This window comes from Clavelina lepadiformis, chromosome 5, assembly GCF_947623445.1.
Source record: "Clavelina lepadiformis chromosome 5, kaClaLepa1.1, whole genome shotgun sequence".
In the NCBI taxonomy this organism is placed as follows: domain Eukaryota; kingdom Metazoa; phylum Chordata; class Ascidiacea; order Aplousobranchia; family Clavelinidae; genus Clavelina; species Clavelina lepadiformis.
This window is the reverse complement of record NC_135244.1, coordinates 8785618-8802433: the sequence shown is the minus strand read 5'-3', so window position 1 is coordinate 8802433 and position 16816 is coordinate 8785618. Positions and strand designations below refer to the sequence as shown.

The 16816-nt window shown below is 35.5% G+C and overlaps 2 protein-coding genes across 2 annotated transcripts in view; one reads left to right on the top strand and one right to left on the bottom strand.

The window, feature by feature from the left end:
• Positions 1-2642: 2642 nt before the first annotated feature.
• Positions 2643-5770, bottom strand: LOC143461132 (uncharacterized). The gene is made up of 2 exons (XM_076958930.1): positions 4524-5770; positions 2643-3448 (listed from the first exon to the last, which is right to left on the bottom strand). Exon 1 carries the CDS (start codon positions 5698-5700, stop codon positions 4558-4560), a length of 1143 nt encoding a protein of 380 aa, XP_076815045.1. The 5' UTR covers positions 5701-5770; the 3' UTR covers positions 2643-3448; positions 4524-4557.
• Positions 5771-12354: 6584 nt separating this feature from the next.
• The window catches only part of LOC143458921 (E3 ubiquitin-protein ligase PDZRN3-like), a 41562-nt gene continuing 37100 nt past the window's right edge, over positions 12355-16816 (top strand). The window contains exon 1 of the mRNA XM_076955830.1: positions 12355-13103. Within this exon, the coding sequence (XP_076811945.1) occupies positions 12507-13103 (597 nt within the window). The 5' untranslated portion in view covers positions 12355-12506. The remainder of the gene's footprint in view (positions 13104-16816) is intronic.

The following is a 16816-nucleotide window of genomic DNA, read 5'->3' as shown; positions in this document are numbered from 1 at the left end:
CATGCTTGTGTCCGGGTCATAGCCATCTTGTAAATTTACGTAAACAACAAGCGGTAAGGCAGAAAATATTCATTAATTAATTATTAAACCATAAAATAGGTCAGATCAGTGATACTATATTAATAATAAGTAGAGCATACTTAATAAAGTATCATTGGTAAGATAAAGCAATTTTTGCAAAACATTAATGGAATCTTTAAACCAACTTCTGTATTTGCTTCACTTAATGTAAATAGTTGTTAATTTCAGATTGTATGTCAGGCCTATTCAATTGTCATTTATATTTTACCACTTACTCTCACCAGTCTTGAGAGAAATGGCGCCAACAATTGCAATACATTGAAAAAAGAAGCTTAGGAGTAATTTTCGGGAACAACAGCAAAGCCCTGTAATCACGCAAATAAAATATGCAAAATGTTAGATAGGTTACATTACAGCGCTATAACAAAATAAGGTGGGGGGAATTGGAATAGGAAGCCCCGATTCTTCTGTTTGTAAAAATACTACTCTTTTTTCATTCATTTTATTTTTCGCGTTAAACGTGGAGGGGGGGGGGCAAAAAATTGTGCTGACGCAGGGGATCGTCAACTTATAAACAATTACAATAGTAGTCACCACAAATAGCACGGGCAAATGTGGCAACGCCTCAGGAGCAAAAACGTGCATCACAATAGTAGACTAATAATTTAATCGAAAAAATAAAACCAACCTGTGTGTGTGGATGAAAGAAGAAAAAACTCACTAAAGTGAGCTCCATCCAAGGGATCGAAGTCCCGCTAGGTTGGCCTGAGGAGTGGATAAAGTAAGGATCTTTTACACATGTCGCTTGTGAGTTGAGGGAAAAACACGTACTTATAACAACAAAAATCATTTAAATCTATTGTTAAATTGAGTTCATCTGAGTCCAAGTTTCTTAATTAACTCTATGAGATTTCTATGATCTTTTTAACTTAACTACTTCACAATTGAAAATTTATTAAATTAAATGTAATTAAATGCTGAAAATTAAATTAACGTCTGGCATTTTCTTATATACATATCCGTTCTTTTGACATTACGTCACTATGTCCATTTCACTCACTCAGTAAAGTAGTGCACACATCCAAACGTCAACTCACATGAAATCATTCATAGATGTCGTCATATATCGGTATTCGATATAGTTATAATGTCATAACCACTCTTGTTTGGTTCTCAACATACTTATTAACTTCAATTTTCCTGTCATTCTTAAAATGGTATTTCCGATTAGCCAACCTATCATCTACAACTTCACCTCAAAACATAAAGAAGTTGTCGTATTTGTAAACTAATCTTAAACATCAATGCGGTTCAAGCCATTTTAAACTTTTCCACATCAAAAGAACAACGTTTTGGTAAAAAACTTGGACTTGATCTTTACAGACAAGTAAAGTAAAGTTTTGCGGTTGAACGTAGGTTTTTTCTGGAGCTATAGACGTTTACAGCCCAACATGTCATTTGGATGACATATGATAGATTTACCAACTTTGCTTAACAGAAAAATTGCGTCCATACTCTCTTGCTTGTAAATAAATAACTGGCATATTGTTCAAATTCACGTCCCCAACCACATGAAGATAAATCAGTTTTACTGTGTTAAAACTGGTAACTAACCGCAACATTTTAGCATTAATAAAACATTGTGCCAAGTTGGAAAAGGTTTGGGTTTGTTGGAATACCAATAATAGGTTTTGATAGTTCTGCAAATTCGGATCTGCTGATTGAACTCAGTAAAATAACTAATGACGAGCAAACGAACAATACATATAATTTGTCACGTTGCTGGTAATTTTTTTTTTGCCTACACAAAATCACTAAAAATATTTGCAACCAATCCACAGTCAGTATGATCGATTATATTGATGTATAAGCATAGGAGTAAACGTTTTTGGGATGAATAAGGTGTTTTGTGACAATTTTACACGAAAAGCATTTTGAGACTTCTGGTAATCCTATCATAAAATATATGACAAGAGACTGTTCGTAAAAATTTAAGTACCAAACATTTAAGGAGTGCCAAACAAAGAAGGTCATTCTATTGGCCACTACTTTGTTCAATTTTGGAAAATGTAGCCAACCACACTGCAAGCCTACAACTCTCGAGCAGTAGCAAATTCATTCGCTTACTTAATCAGCTTACTAACTTTATAACCTAACTTCATTACTTAGTCTTAAACAAACCATACACAAACGATCCCCTAAAATATTTATATACAAAAAGAAAAAACACAATCCTTGTCTGTACGTTTCCGTAAACTCGTTAAGAAATTAAGTTAAGAAAAAAGGGATATTTAGTGCCGGCTGCAACGTGTAGCGGCTGTAGCGTGACTATATTGTCGCATTAATGAACAGTCGATGTAAAATGTTATATGGTTATTATAGTTATAAGTTACAGTATTATACTGAAAATGTTTGCATAATACAAAGATGCTGCCATGCCAGCTTTCGAACCAACTTGGCAAATTGAACCAGTCAACTTTCAACTAACTTGGCGCGTTAGCAATTTTTTGTAACTTTCCTCTGCTTTCAAATGTGTACTTTTCATATATACTTTCTATGGTATTCTGCATCGACCTATAATCTTGCAAATGATTTCTTTTTTCTGCAATTTGTACACGAGCTGTATTTCAAGGTCGGTAATATTTGCATTGAAAACACACACTTTGAAAAACTCAGGAAGCTGCTGTTGCGCTATAGTTAGAAATAAAATAAACAAATGCTAATAATTAACAATGTAAGGCATTTCAACTAACATAAACAAAAAAAAGTAAAGTTTAATTTGCAACATACACTAAAATGTTACTGTATTGTACTTTTGTTAGCTCAATTATTTACATGGTATCATAAAACAGAACGAGGTAGGCAATTAGGCAAGTTGGATTCAAACTTCAAACCTGATCAAGGTTTATGATGGAAGCCATACGTTTCACATAGATTTTGCATAAGATATTTTGTTTCTTAATATGACAGTTCAACATTTGTACAGTATAGGTAAACGTTTATACTAAGAATCGCATGTTTGTTTTTAACTATTTAAACCGGTTCTGTTGGTTAGATATAAAGCTAATCCATATTACTACGTTTTCATTACGAAAAATACCAGGCGTATTTCGCTTTTCCGTCGTTTCTTGATCGATACCTGCAAGCTCTACGTGATGGGCTCAATTATTGTCAAGTTTAACAATTATTTATAACTTTATTAAAAATCTTTAAAAGCAAACTACACCTTGGCCTCTACTGAACTCTTAATTGTTGTGTATACTTTACTTGGCGCTTTATGGTCGCTTTGATCAAGCACATTTCAACCTGAGTGATTTTGGTAAATTTTTAAGTGACGTAGTTAAGCTGCTGGAGTACTGTAGAACAGAAATTGAACAAGAGCCAAATTGCGTCATTTCCAAGTCTGGTCATGTTGAAGACTCGTTGACTGAAATTAAAAATATTCGTTATCGTAAACACGAATGTCCTAGAGTAACTTTACCGAAAACATGTACGCTACCTAAAATTTAAATTAGAAAATTTATGTAAAATTTTGCTGGAAAACATACCGCTGCTGCAGTATTTATCTTTGAGTATACAACGTTTAATATGAAATTTTATCGTGGTATTGAAATTAAGTTATAAAATTTTAGAAATATGTTGTACAAGTACAAATAAAATGTATCACACAAGAGCACAAGTTACACTCGAAAACAGTGTTGTAATGAAACGAGTCATTGACTTGACTCGAATCGACTCGAGTTATATTTTTTCATGACTTGACTTGCTTGTAGTCAGAATCCAAAATGATTCAAATTACGTTATGACAGTCATAATGGAAAAATGGAGCTTTATAGGTAGTAAAAACAATTAGTTTTCTAAAAAATGACACTTCTCTGAAAAGGGTATCAATCTGACCAACCTGGAGACAGCCATGACATTATGATAACCAATTCACAACGCATAGTGTGTCATCAGGAAAATTTTTGAGTTGAATGCATTGATTTGATTTCACTCGAATCAGAACACAAATTGACTTGAATTCATTTCAATCAAAAAAAATGACCTTGTTACATCATTGCTTGACAGTATTGTTAGCTAAGGAAATTTGCTGTCGGTTTTTGAAAATATGAAATATTACTGTACATTATAATTTATAAGTTACGAAGTGACTATTTCATCGTATTTATACATACAGTGAAAAGGTCAGAGAGCCTGTCTAGCAGCCCGGTTACGTTAAGAGAATGGGTATCAAAAAGTTGATTTTAGCTATTTAGGGTTTTATTAAAGTTAGATTTAGATCAGAAGGTAAATTTAGGTTAGTGTGTTATAACATTTAAGTTGGGTTAACAAGAAAGTGTGAAAATAGTTTCGAACGCACGATTTTGTTTCGGTGAAAAGTAGCTGCCAATAAGTTATTACTATAAATGTTATTGTAAGGCCACCTAGAAGGCTAGATATAATTTGAAACAGAATAGATAAACACATTACACAAAGTTTCCCAAGAGTTGCTATAATGTTACCAGCTTTTCGAATATTTTCTTGATTTGGAAGAGTTTAGTTGATTTGGGAGCCGAAAGTGGCTTCAGAAGAGTAGGAATGAGAATGCTCCATACTTTGTCCTGACGATCCACTTGGCCAGATATTTTGCACAAAGTCTTCGATCGGGTACTCCCTTTCTTCTTGTAAGTGATCGTATCTTAGAAGACTGGACTTCTCACTCTCCTGCTCAGTTTTAATAGTTGTCATAACTTGGGGTTGAGAATAGCCACCAAAGTTACCCGGCGCATACGTTCCGCAGTGACTGTCACTGTTCGCATAGCTCATTGACCCATTACCTATCTGGCCTTGTTGGTGTCCTGTGATCATTGCTCCAGCATAAGGGGAATGAACATACGCCGCATCATGAGTGATGTTCATTTGCTCTTGTTTGCTCATGTCCCAGCATGAGCTTGACTCCATCCTACGGATTCGTAAACGAAGATCTCTATTTTCGTTTTCTACCACGCGATTGCGATCCAATAGTTCATTAATCTGACGCTCAAGATTGAGCATTTTCGCTTTCTTGCGATCTCGTGCTGCTTGCGCTGATTCCCGATTTTTAAGCTTCTTTCTCAACTCTTTGTCTGTAATATGCTCGTAATTCCTCCTCTGAGTAATCGGCTGCTGTAGCGATGCTGATGATAGTGCTTTTTCTAACGTAATATCGTGGCTTTGCTTTCGGCCGTACACTAAGTCTTGCTTTGTCATCTCGGAATGCTGAAACGCCGGATGCTTGTAGGTGCCGTTAAATGCGTCACTGGAAGCGTAGTGGGATGATCCTTCCCCGACCGGGTGTGTCACGGAAGGAATTTGCATGGAACCACAATACATGTCAGGAGGATGAGGGGGAGGGGGAGACCTTACATTAGTTGAAGGAGCCGTTTTGCTTTGTGAGTGTTGAGACGTCAAGGAGTCCAAAGGAGAATATTGTGAACCTTCCCTTAAACTCATCAGATTATTATCGCATCCTTCTATGTTGACAGAAGGAGTTAGATCAGGAGAAGAAGCAGTTAAGGGTGATGAAGAAGAAGAACAACAAGATGCATTCGTGGAGGTCTTTTCTGGAGATTTCTGTGACGACAGATTCCTTTCGTTTGTAGTGAGCGGAAAGTCTTCATAATCAGCATGTAGGTTATTGTAAGTTTGAGAGACTAACATTCTTAACACATAAATTTAAAAAGACCATTTACTTCTACATCGCTTAATGCAGCTCGACAGTTGAAAAAAGAGCCCTGGGAAAGATTAAGAAAATATTTCCATTTAAAGCAGGTGCTTTGATCTACCACACTACCATTATAGTTACAGTAAAGTAAATACGACATAATTGTTTGATCATTTGTAAATGATCGAGTAGTATAGTCCGGGTTTTGATTTGCATTAAGAAAACAGTTAAAAATTAGATTAAACTTATACGTGTTTACTCTGTAAACGGTTTTAGCATAAGGTGGTTTGTAGATGATTGGGAAACGCATTTAAAGAGCAATGTTGGTCTCTCGAGATACAGCTTGTCTACATGACATACATTTAACAGATTAATAATTATAGTTTGGCAATCAGTCACAGTCAAGTTAGAAGCAAAACTAATGACTAAAATACGACATTCATTTCGAATTAAAATAAATGCATGGGAAGTGGCTACTTCTTAATTGTACGTTGCGCAGGTTTCTCGTGTAAGCTTTTCCCTTGCCGGATTGCATTCGTAGTCATTCAAGCCACCTTCTAAATGCTGATAGACCGTAAATAAAACAATAATATCCCCCTCGAATGCGACGTGTTCAATTCATCGCTCTTAAGTATTAGTTTATACCTTTTGCGGGGCAACTTCTAAATCGAAAAAGAGCCGGCGGTTATGTTCAATCCGTTCATCCGACCAGCTTGTCGACTGTATTTTTATCTCTCCAAGTCTTTCAAGTTTTAACATCATTTTATTGCCTTTTCGTTTAATTGCTCCTGGTAATTTTACGAGTGGTTTTCGTACAAAGAGTAACTTTCAGCACTCAGTTATGAAAACAAAAGTTATAGCAATGTACATGTTTGCGCTGTTTATTGTAGATTATTGACTCTACAAACCTGCTGCAAACGACAGATTCGAATTCGTCTCACTTATGCTTTCATGCTTTCTTACAATGTCTTCTTTATAATCCAGAACTGTTTTCTGCATAAATTGATAAAAAAACGCGAATCTAGATTGAGTTTAATCTTATCAATGAAAGTAATATTATCAAGCACATTTGTAAGCTTTCGGTAATATACTAGTTCAATTCTACTGTTCAAAATAAAATCTGTTCCCTTTAGGTCTCTTTATTTATGTTAAATGGTAAATTACAGAAAATCTTGCTTATTAGACTTAAAAAAAACTTATTTTTCTTAGTTTCATCAGGATATTTTGCATCAAACTATGTATTTTTGCTCCATCTAATAAATAACTGAAACTTTGCACACTTTGTAAATGCAAATACGGACAGTTTATGCTATATCAAAATTTTCTGATATTTAATGGTAATTAGTTATAACTTTACCAACTGTTATATACTGACAATTACAAGACTTCATATCTCGATACAGCAGTTGACAAAAGTCTTGCTTGACATGTTTCTGCATAGTTACACACGTCACCGGACAGGGAAAAAAGAACTTCATTATACAGTTGTAATGATACTTTTGCATTTGTAATCATATCTTTCTCTAGCGCTACCTAACCACAAAAATTAGCAAAAAAGACAGTGGTTAATAGCGCTATTGCGTAAGACAAATAGCTTTAAAGCAAGGCATCGAAGTGGAACTAAACCAAAACCTTAATCATATCGTATTTCACACTGAGAATTTTTCGATAGTTAACAAATTTCACAAAAATATGTTTTATGTCGTCTTGATTGTTTACGGGTTTCGTTTCTAGATGGTCTCAGTTGCTATTGTTGCTTAATGAACATTTCACTTCTTGCTATTACAGTTTATGATTCGTTATTATTCGGAATGGGATTAGCAATATAGGTTTACAAAACCTTATTCAACACTTTTATATTTTAATCACGACAAACCAAAAACAAATGACCATTTTGGTATAATGTCTCAAGGCAGAAACAAAACTTTTTCTGTGACTATGTTTTCTAATATTTTAACTACATTATTCTTACTCAGAATTACAAGACGCTCCAACATTATACACTGAAGAAAATTAAAGGCAAAAGATAAATTAATAAACTTAAACGGAATTTTTATTTGCAGTGCTGTTATCACATAAAAGCAATCAGTCACATAAAAGCAATCACTTGGAGAGTTGAAATGCATTAATCGACTGTATCGAAACTGTTATCTTAAGGATTTGAAAACTAATAACAATGCTGACAAGCAATAGACAAAGGCACATCATTCACTTTACGCGTAATTGAATGAAACAATTTCTACAGTCTAACGCTAATTGCTGCCACTGGAAAATGCATAGAAATTGTCAACAGTTGCACAAACTGTCATATTAGTTTTAAACTTTAAAGATATACAGCTATGATGGTCAACTGCAAAAACGTAACAATTATGAGCCAAATAATGTGCTGTTTTTCAGGAAAATTGTTTGGGGTTTTCGGGACGATATCCAAAACACCATAAAGAAGGTACAACACCTACGCAGACGAAAAGCTGGAATTGATGTCATTCAAATATTTGCACTTTTTTAAGTTTGTAACTCCGAAAATATATCTATACAACCTATGTCCTATACAATGATGCTATGCAATGCTATACATATACCGGAATAATCCCAATGTACACAAAAGTAACATCATCAAAATTAGAACTTGTTGATAATTAATTAATTAGTTATGATATTTAGGAAAATGTCAAAAGCTTTCTTCGGTTTTGTGATATGGCATTAATAAGCAAAGTAGAAAGAACTGCTAAATTGTGTACAATTAATCGTTATGTCGTAGTTTCGTTCTTTCCGGCGTTGAGATTATTGTTAGGGTCGCCTTGCATTTGGTCAATATAGTTCCAACCTTTGCCTTTTTACATAATCTTGGTGTCCATTGTTTTCCAGTTTTTGTCTGATTTCAAAATCTGTGTAATTTCGACATAGGCTTTGGTACATAGCCTTACCTCATCTATAAATATGGACCTTGTGATTTGATTTCTTCACGCACTCGTTTATTTATCTATACCTGGCTTCGAGACATTTGTGTCTTCTTTGGTGGTCAAATGATCACATACAAAAGGTCAAGAAAAATGAATGTTACCAGTTGCAATTCCTTTGGTCGTAATGTTCTCACAATTTTGAAGCAAAGCGAAAAGCGGACTTTGCATATACTGTTTATAGGCTATAGGTGCTGTAGGGCAGTAACGATATTATACTCTGCGTTTGTTATTCTTATCGCTATAGTAGTACACCTATGTCTTAATAAGAAACCTTGGGTCGGAGCTTCTATGGTAACTTTATCTTTATTCTCCTAAGTTTGCACACAAATTTTATAGAAAAAGTTTCTTAATTTCTTAAGACATGACCATGTTTGAAATTTAAGTTTATTCTGAGCAAAGACCAAAATAGCCATTTCCAGTTTGGAAGTTTGGATAGACTTCAACTTTGTTGCAAAGTTTTGGACATATTTACGTGGGTTTACAATCATAACCCAAGTTCTAAACATCTTTACTTATCTCATTAGACTCATTTACAATTAGCACAAGAAACAAACAAAATGATTGGTTGTGCAATTAAAAAGGAGAAACGGTTTTTATGTGTCATTCCGGCCTTTTGTAGTATTTAGAACAAAGTATCTTAAAGTGACGAGCAAGTCCAAAAGCAAGTTGATCTTGTATGAAAGAACACTACTTGCTGAATATTTTGGTAAAATAGTTTTGAAAAATACTCCTTTGATAAGTTGTTATAAGCAAAAAAATCGCAAAATTGGCCGTAATTGTGACGTAGATCAATCTCGTGATGTCATAAGTAATCACAGATAACATTCGCAAATACATAAATTTGGCAATACCTACTATATATCACGTATGTATCTGTTGCAGCTATATAGATTGCACTAACTGCTAATAGCTTGATATGTGAAAGGCTATAGCCCAACCACTGCAACCAGTACGGTACCGGTTTAATGGGTAGCCTATGTGGTCCAAAAGATAACGTAAATTCACGGACGCAAATGTTTGAGTTAGCGATTTTTTATGTTTACAACAATGGTAGCTTATTCAGTTACATATCGTATTCACGTTGCTAATTTCTTCTCATAACGCCTAATTGGACCAGTGCAGGTGCTAGGTGGTTTCGAATTTGAAAAAAAGCTACTTTGGTAAACGGGTAGCCGGTGAAGTAGACGCTGCCTATAAATATCTATATAATATTTTACAGGCCGCCGTTTACCGATGTAGGAAAATACGAATACCGTGAACGGCTAGTCTGTGATTTTAAATGTATGCTTACTTTTAACTTAAAAGTCCTATACTAAGACTAATTTAAATTAAGATTAAGTGCAAACTAACCTAATACTGATCCCCTCTGACCCAAGCTCTTATTTCTCATGAATAAATTACTAAACCAGGTAACGAATTGAAATAAACGCTATTTTTCAACTAAATATGTCAATTTATTTCCAAAGTTGAAATTGATTTACAAGTCAAATTAATCCCCTCCGACCCAAACTCCCACGTCTCACGCCTAATTTACATCAAAAACAAATGCATACAAAAAGAGTCAAGCAATAGCAAGATTCGAATCAGAGACCTCCACCATAACAACCTCATAGTTAACCACTATGCCACCGCATTAATTAATTTCTTTTCCTCGTCCAAAATGAAAGTAATAACACCATCAGTGAAAATTTGCCGGTGACCGTATTATGATTTAGCAACTTCGGTAAACGGACGCTGGTGAAATATTCACTTTAACATTTATATAAGTATCAACAGAAATGTCGATTTAAACAATACAGTAAAAACATCTATATCACAACAAATCAAACAAGATATAAAAAAATTAGACCTATGACTGGTGAGAAGTACAGATGTCGCAGGCATGAAACCTGCTGTCCGCAAACCAAGTTGCGCAGTGCGCATACCAAATTAACTTAGGCCTAACATCATTGTGAATAAACATGATAAACATAGCTGTATAGGAATCAAAAGGGCTAATTTACAACCAAACAACAAATCAGTTGTGATCAGCAAATTTCTAAGGTGTTGAAGGCTTAGAGCTTTCCCGTTACCCCTGTATCAATGCGGTAGATAAATATGAATGATAAAAGAGGAAGTGTGTGAGTTCAGTTCAAGTTATTTATTTGTATAGAATTTAGTCTTCAGCCAGATTTGAGGGTCACGTTTTACCATGGGGCCCACCCGGTCGGAGGGGTACGGGGGGACTCTTCCACTGGATATGCTATATGACCTACACTTCTGACTTCAATTAGGTACTGTGCAAGGAAAGCAACAGCAGCAGTATGTTGTCAAGCAACTTGACTAATGTATGACATAGCAAGAGCCTTCATCTACGTAACAAGGAAGGTCAAAAACTGAAACATTTTACGATTTTTTTGCCAATAATTACCAAACCACGAATTACTTTTCAAAAATATTTTACCGCTGTTTTCAGTTAATAGTGCTCTTTGATATAGGATCACCTTGTTTTTGGACTTGCCCCTCAATTTAAAGTGTAACAAAAAAACTCTGAAAGATTTATGATACATAATACGACCCTATCAAACGCGAAATTCAAGCGGCAATATGTTTGAGAAACAAATACAACACGTTGATTTGAACGTTAACGTATTAGCAACTGCTTAATCTTCATACTTGCACTGCTTTGACATATGCTCATAGTCCATTAAATGTTTATTACAGTTTGCTTACTTTACTTGACAGCTTTAATAAATCGAGCAGGTGTCATGAACCAAAACATACAGAAACGAGCGTAATATTGTTTTTTACACGAAACATCGCCTAAAGCAACTGTATAAAGTACATCCTCGCAGATGACAACTGCAAATGATTAATGAAAGCGGTTTTTGGTTTTCAGATAAACTTAACGCTTGAAGTGAAGTAAGGTCAAGAATATGTTTGCGTTAAGAAAGAAAGACTTAGCACGCTACAGTAATCGTGTTTCAGCGTTTAAAATCAAATTGCTATGCTTCTTTAGGTCGTGTAAAATGCGTTAGAACGGGTAGGATACAAGGCTACACACGTCGGGCAAAGCGGTTACACGCAATTGTGTTTATGAAGCAAATCAAGTCCGATCGCAGAGAAAACAATGACCTGGAATAAACGAGGTCAACTGCTTCGATTGCAAACAAGTGAATAATAGACCAGGGCTGGACACCGGCCGCAATACAAACAAAAATCATTCGAAAGGCAGCGTGAAGTTTGTAAGATACAGGTTTCACGCAGTGGCACCAAAACACTCCGCATCTTGTAAAACCGGGCTTTTGAAGCCAGGATGTCTTAGCAGTACGCGACAAACGACCAAAGAGCCCGTAATAAAGTCATTTCGTCTGATTGTGCAGTACGTGTTCAGCGACTGAAGAAGTGATTGCCTGCAACCGCACGCATGATACGGGTGTAGTTAAAAAATAATTATTTCGTAATCAAGGGGAGAAAAGGCGCGATGGTATAAGTGTGTTTATATTTGTCCGCCTTTGAAACTTTAAAAGAATTGCAGATTGATTTATGCACTGATAAGATGTTTGGTTCAATGCTGGTAGCTGCTTATATATAGGTCGTTAACCAACTGTTAGTGTAAACGGTTGTTACTTAGCATAGGTTGTGGCGTAATACATATTTTAAGCCTATTAGCCCAGTATGCTTTATGTTAACAGATAACCCTGAATTTTCTTAATTTTTTAAGAAATAAAACTGTTTTTAGTGACATTGACAGTATCCTAGACATCTTTGTTGTTTTAATCCTTGACGAATTTGTGAATCCCCTATTGAAGACAGAAAGATCTTGGGCATTGCAGTGAGGTTAACTGGTGGCTGTAAAGATGGGGTACGACTTGGAGCTGTTTGTTGATCATATCGATGAGTCTTATGTATGCTGGATATGCAAAAAAGTGCTAGAGAATCCACTGGCAGCCCCTTGTGGACATGTCTTCTGCTCTGCTTGTGCCATTCGTCATATCATCAACTTTTGCGGCTGTCCGCGCGGTTGCTACGGACGGTTTACAATAAAGGAACTAAATCACGTACAGCCTTTGCTTGGGCTAATTGGAAACCTGCTGGTGAGATGTCGAAATCAAGTGTACGGCTGCAACGTGGTGGGCCCTCTCGAAGAGTTCAGAGCTCACATTTTAGAGTGCGAATTTCAACCGGAAGATTGTTCATCGTTTTGCAAAAGACAAACCGGAATTTGCTCATGTGCCATCTCCAGTCCACGCTCTCGCTTTGATGAAGAAAAGATCGAAACAAAAGATGAACTTAAACTTAAGGCGATGAAACTGGAGAAAGAAGTAGAAATCCTGAAGAAGGAACTTTACCTTCAGAGGACAAGCACGTTTAGAGAACAACATTTTGACAAGAAAGTTAGGAATCTCATTGCTCCGTACTATAAAAACGACCAGGATGAGGAGGCTTTGAAGAATGTGAGTAAAGGTTCACCAGTTTTTTTTATATATTTCTTTAACTTTTGCATTAAACTGGTTATGTTTAAGTTTTTATACTGTAATAGTAATCATCGAGATTATGTAGATAAAAATTTAGTAGACGTGGAATAGGATCTTAGTCAATTGTACAGTGGTTACGTTGATTTATGATATTCACGTGTCGCACACAAAAGACTTGCACGTATTTGGGGTTTTAAAAGTGAAGATGTTTATCACCGAATGTCCCGTAAAGAAATTTATTTACGATGCTTGGAGATCGTTTGGTGCAGCGCCATGCAGTAACTAGTAATACCCGTAGGGTTTTTAATCAAACTTGGTATACTGAAATGATACGGTTGTGTATTAGCTTTGGTACAGAGCTTGAAACTTTGATTACATTTCGGTAAACGTTCTTCTATAACGGGAAATCATATTGGCGATGACGTTAGTTTACACGTGCTGGTGGTGAGGTCACTGTTGGAACAGTTACGCATGTGTCACATTATGTTATATCATTACATTTATTTTTACACAAAGCACTATGTTTCTGTTTGAAATTTGGGTAGGTATCACCTAAGTCCCCGTATAAGGTTTCACAATTTGGTTCAGAAAGCGTTAAAGTGGCGTTGTATTTCCAAAAAATGCTTTCATTTGACGTCACGTCGGCATGCTTTTCGGGACAAAGAATTTGGTCTAGTTTGCTGTTTTTGAATTCTTGCTTGTGGCATTTGCAAAGATAATGTCATCAGATAAGGATATTTGAAATCGCTTAACTTTGCTTGCTCAGCCAGTTTACTTAGCTGTAAGGCTAGATTGAAATACCAGACAAAGAAGATAATGCATGCTGGTAAGCAATAATGGCTATGAAAGTCTATTTCTTATGTTGAACTTGCGGGGCGAGACCTAATTATAATGCGTATACCTTTCTTGCACAAAAACCAACGCCACCGCTCTAGATTGTAATCTACGAATAGTTTTGCAAGGTTATGTGATGTTGATGTGCTTTTGAGAAAAAATTTTAATACTTAAAGTGATTAATCAAATGAAGAATTCCTTGTCCGTTGTCATCGTTCGGGAATGCATTATGTTTATTTTGGAAATTGGCAATGCTTTCCGGATAGCGGGTATAACGCATCGAGTTTATGCAGTTCTCGATAAAATCCATTCTAGACTATAAGTTATACTGAGCCGCTACGTGTTTGTCAATTTTTGGGCCATGCGGATGGAATATTTTTCTTATAGCCTCCAAACACGTGCGGTTTTCTGATTGAAAACTGATTTTTACTTAGTGTCAGGCAATATAAGTATCTAATTTAAGCTTTGCTTTGCACTCAACTACAGTAACAGATTACGAAACTTGGCTATGACAAAGATTCCTGCATGGCAACTTTTTTCCTTCTGAAATAAAGCCAATCAGCCAAACAGGTATATAGTGTGTGCTTAGCATATATTGATATAATACACCATTTAAAATATGTGATGGGGTCCCGTTGACCGCTTTCATCAACGTTTAAGAATAGTTATCGATTATATATCCTTGACTCCTTATAGTTTTAAAAGAAAGGGTTTTATGGCCTTCACACAACAAAAGTAGCGAATTTTCAAAACATCTTTCATTGATGTATGGAATTTTGATCTTGTTTCTATTTTTGGTAGAAAATAGATATTTTTAATTTAGCAACGAGCGGCACTTGATTTGAAAGCTTCAGACTGTCTGACGCTAGCTGTTGCCGCCTTCCTATCCGCAGACAAATAATAAAGTCAGACATGCCACTCTATTGCTTGGCGATTATTTAATCAAGTTTATAATATTTACCGTCGATGTTATATCGACGCAATAGTAATATTTGCAATTTTGTAGACTCACCTTCGTCACACAAACACCCAATGACCTTTATTGGAAACCCTTGGACTTTATACTGTTAAGGTTCAACAACCAAATTTTTTTCGGATCAAAATATTGAATATCGTTCGGACAATGATTGGACCCATGTAACTATAATGACTCATACCAACATGTTTAATGCGTTTAATGTCAACACTTTGTGAAATTATCTTCTACTGGGAAAGCACCAGCTAGTATGATAAGAAAATATGTTTTTGAAACCGACAAATTAAATTAGCCTTGTCGTTTTGATAGCGAAGCCTCCATATCCTCGAGAATAAAATGCCTTTATCGCAATTGTGGAAAGTAAATTGTTATGACGTATTGTCGAATCAAAGCAGATTCGGCAATTAGTTCCATCGTTTTCATACCATACTTTTGTCACTTGTTTATAGCAGAATGCACTGGGCCGCAACGAATGGGCGATAAAGCGAAAAATAGAACCTATCATTAAACCGGTATGTCGTAATTCTAAGGGATTTTCTACTTAGATTACACGCCGCACCAAATTATACCGTATTTTCCAGTAACACTGCGGGACGTTTGGCTTGCATAGCTTATAATCGTTTAAAGCTAAACAAAACATAGGCTTTCCTGAGGTAAATTTCATTCCGATACCTCCTCAGTAGCCTGCAACCAAGTCTATCTTGACATATGTGTCTTACATATGTAATACCGAAAGATAATACTATTATATTTCATATGCATATCGTACATTAACATTTTCGGTAGCTACCTACTGTTTTGGTAGTTTTTCTCCCATTGCTTGATGGTCACATTTAAGCCAGTCCACAACTGGGCCAGATACAAATTTTCACGCTGGTTTAATTGACTGTTTCATGAACCGTAACCCCTTTTCACAGCCTGATCAGATATTTAGATAACTTCTCAGTTTGGGGGCTCAATGATTAGTTTCTCATAGTTATGACTATGCCAAGTATAGTAGTCTTCCATCACAGCCGTTTTATATTGAAATTAGTTTTGCTTTCTTTTATATATTTGTTTCTTTTTTTATTTTAACGATCAACGACACAACAACAGGCAGTAAATAAACAGCTGTATAAGAAATATGTCAAAACACAATTAAAAAATGCAAATCAAAAGCATGGTAGGCAAGCCCCCAATTTACCATAATGAAATATTAATTTTGTTTTTTTCTTTTTTGCTGAACTTCTCCGGCATTTTTCAATGTCGTTCAACAAATGTTCAAATAATTACAAAGATGGTTTACAGTTGTAAAACTTGGCGCGATAAATAGTAAAACGAGCTACTAGCAATAAGCAGTTTACAAGTCTAAAAAACATTTTCCATTCAGGAATACCGAACAGTAAGTTGTTATACTGAACGCTGTGAGGCCATCTGAAGTGTATTGCAATCCAGTTTGATACATTTATTCAGAACAATATCGCTAATGAACACTGAAAAACATGTGTAGTACAGGTTCGACATTATTTTTATAGAAAGTGCATTGCTCAGAGTCTAACGCTTCAAACACGAACACCGCCTGATTAGACACTATAGTTTTAGGTTAAATTTAATTTGAAATGAATGCAGTTTTTTTTCTATTGTTGATTTGTAATGAACGTGGTATAATTCTTTCCAGTAATGTGAATTCGTAATTCATTTTCCCATGTTTTGTACTGCATTGACAGTCATAGCTTTTCGCTGTACTCGTAGTGGTAACTTTATGTTTTGATGTTTTATCATGGGGTATAGCGCATTGTTTTATAGAGATTTTAATGGGTTTTTGATGTTGTCATTTTGTCGCACACTTTCGTCCCAGTCATCCGAAATTCAGATTTAAGTTTAACTTATTCAACAAATAGTT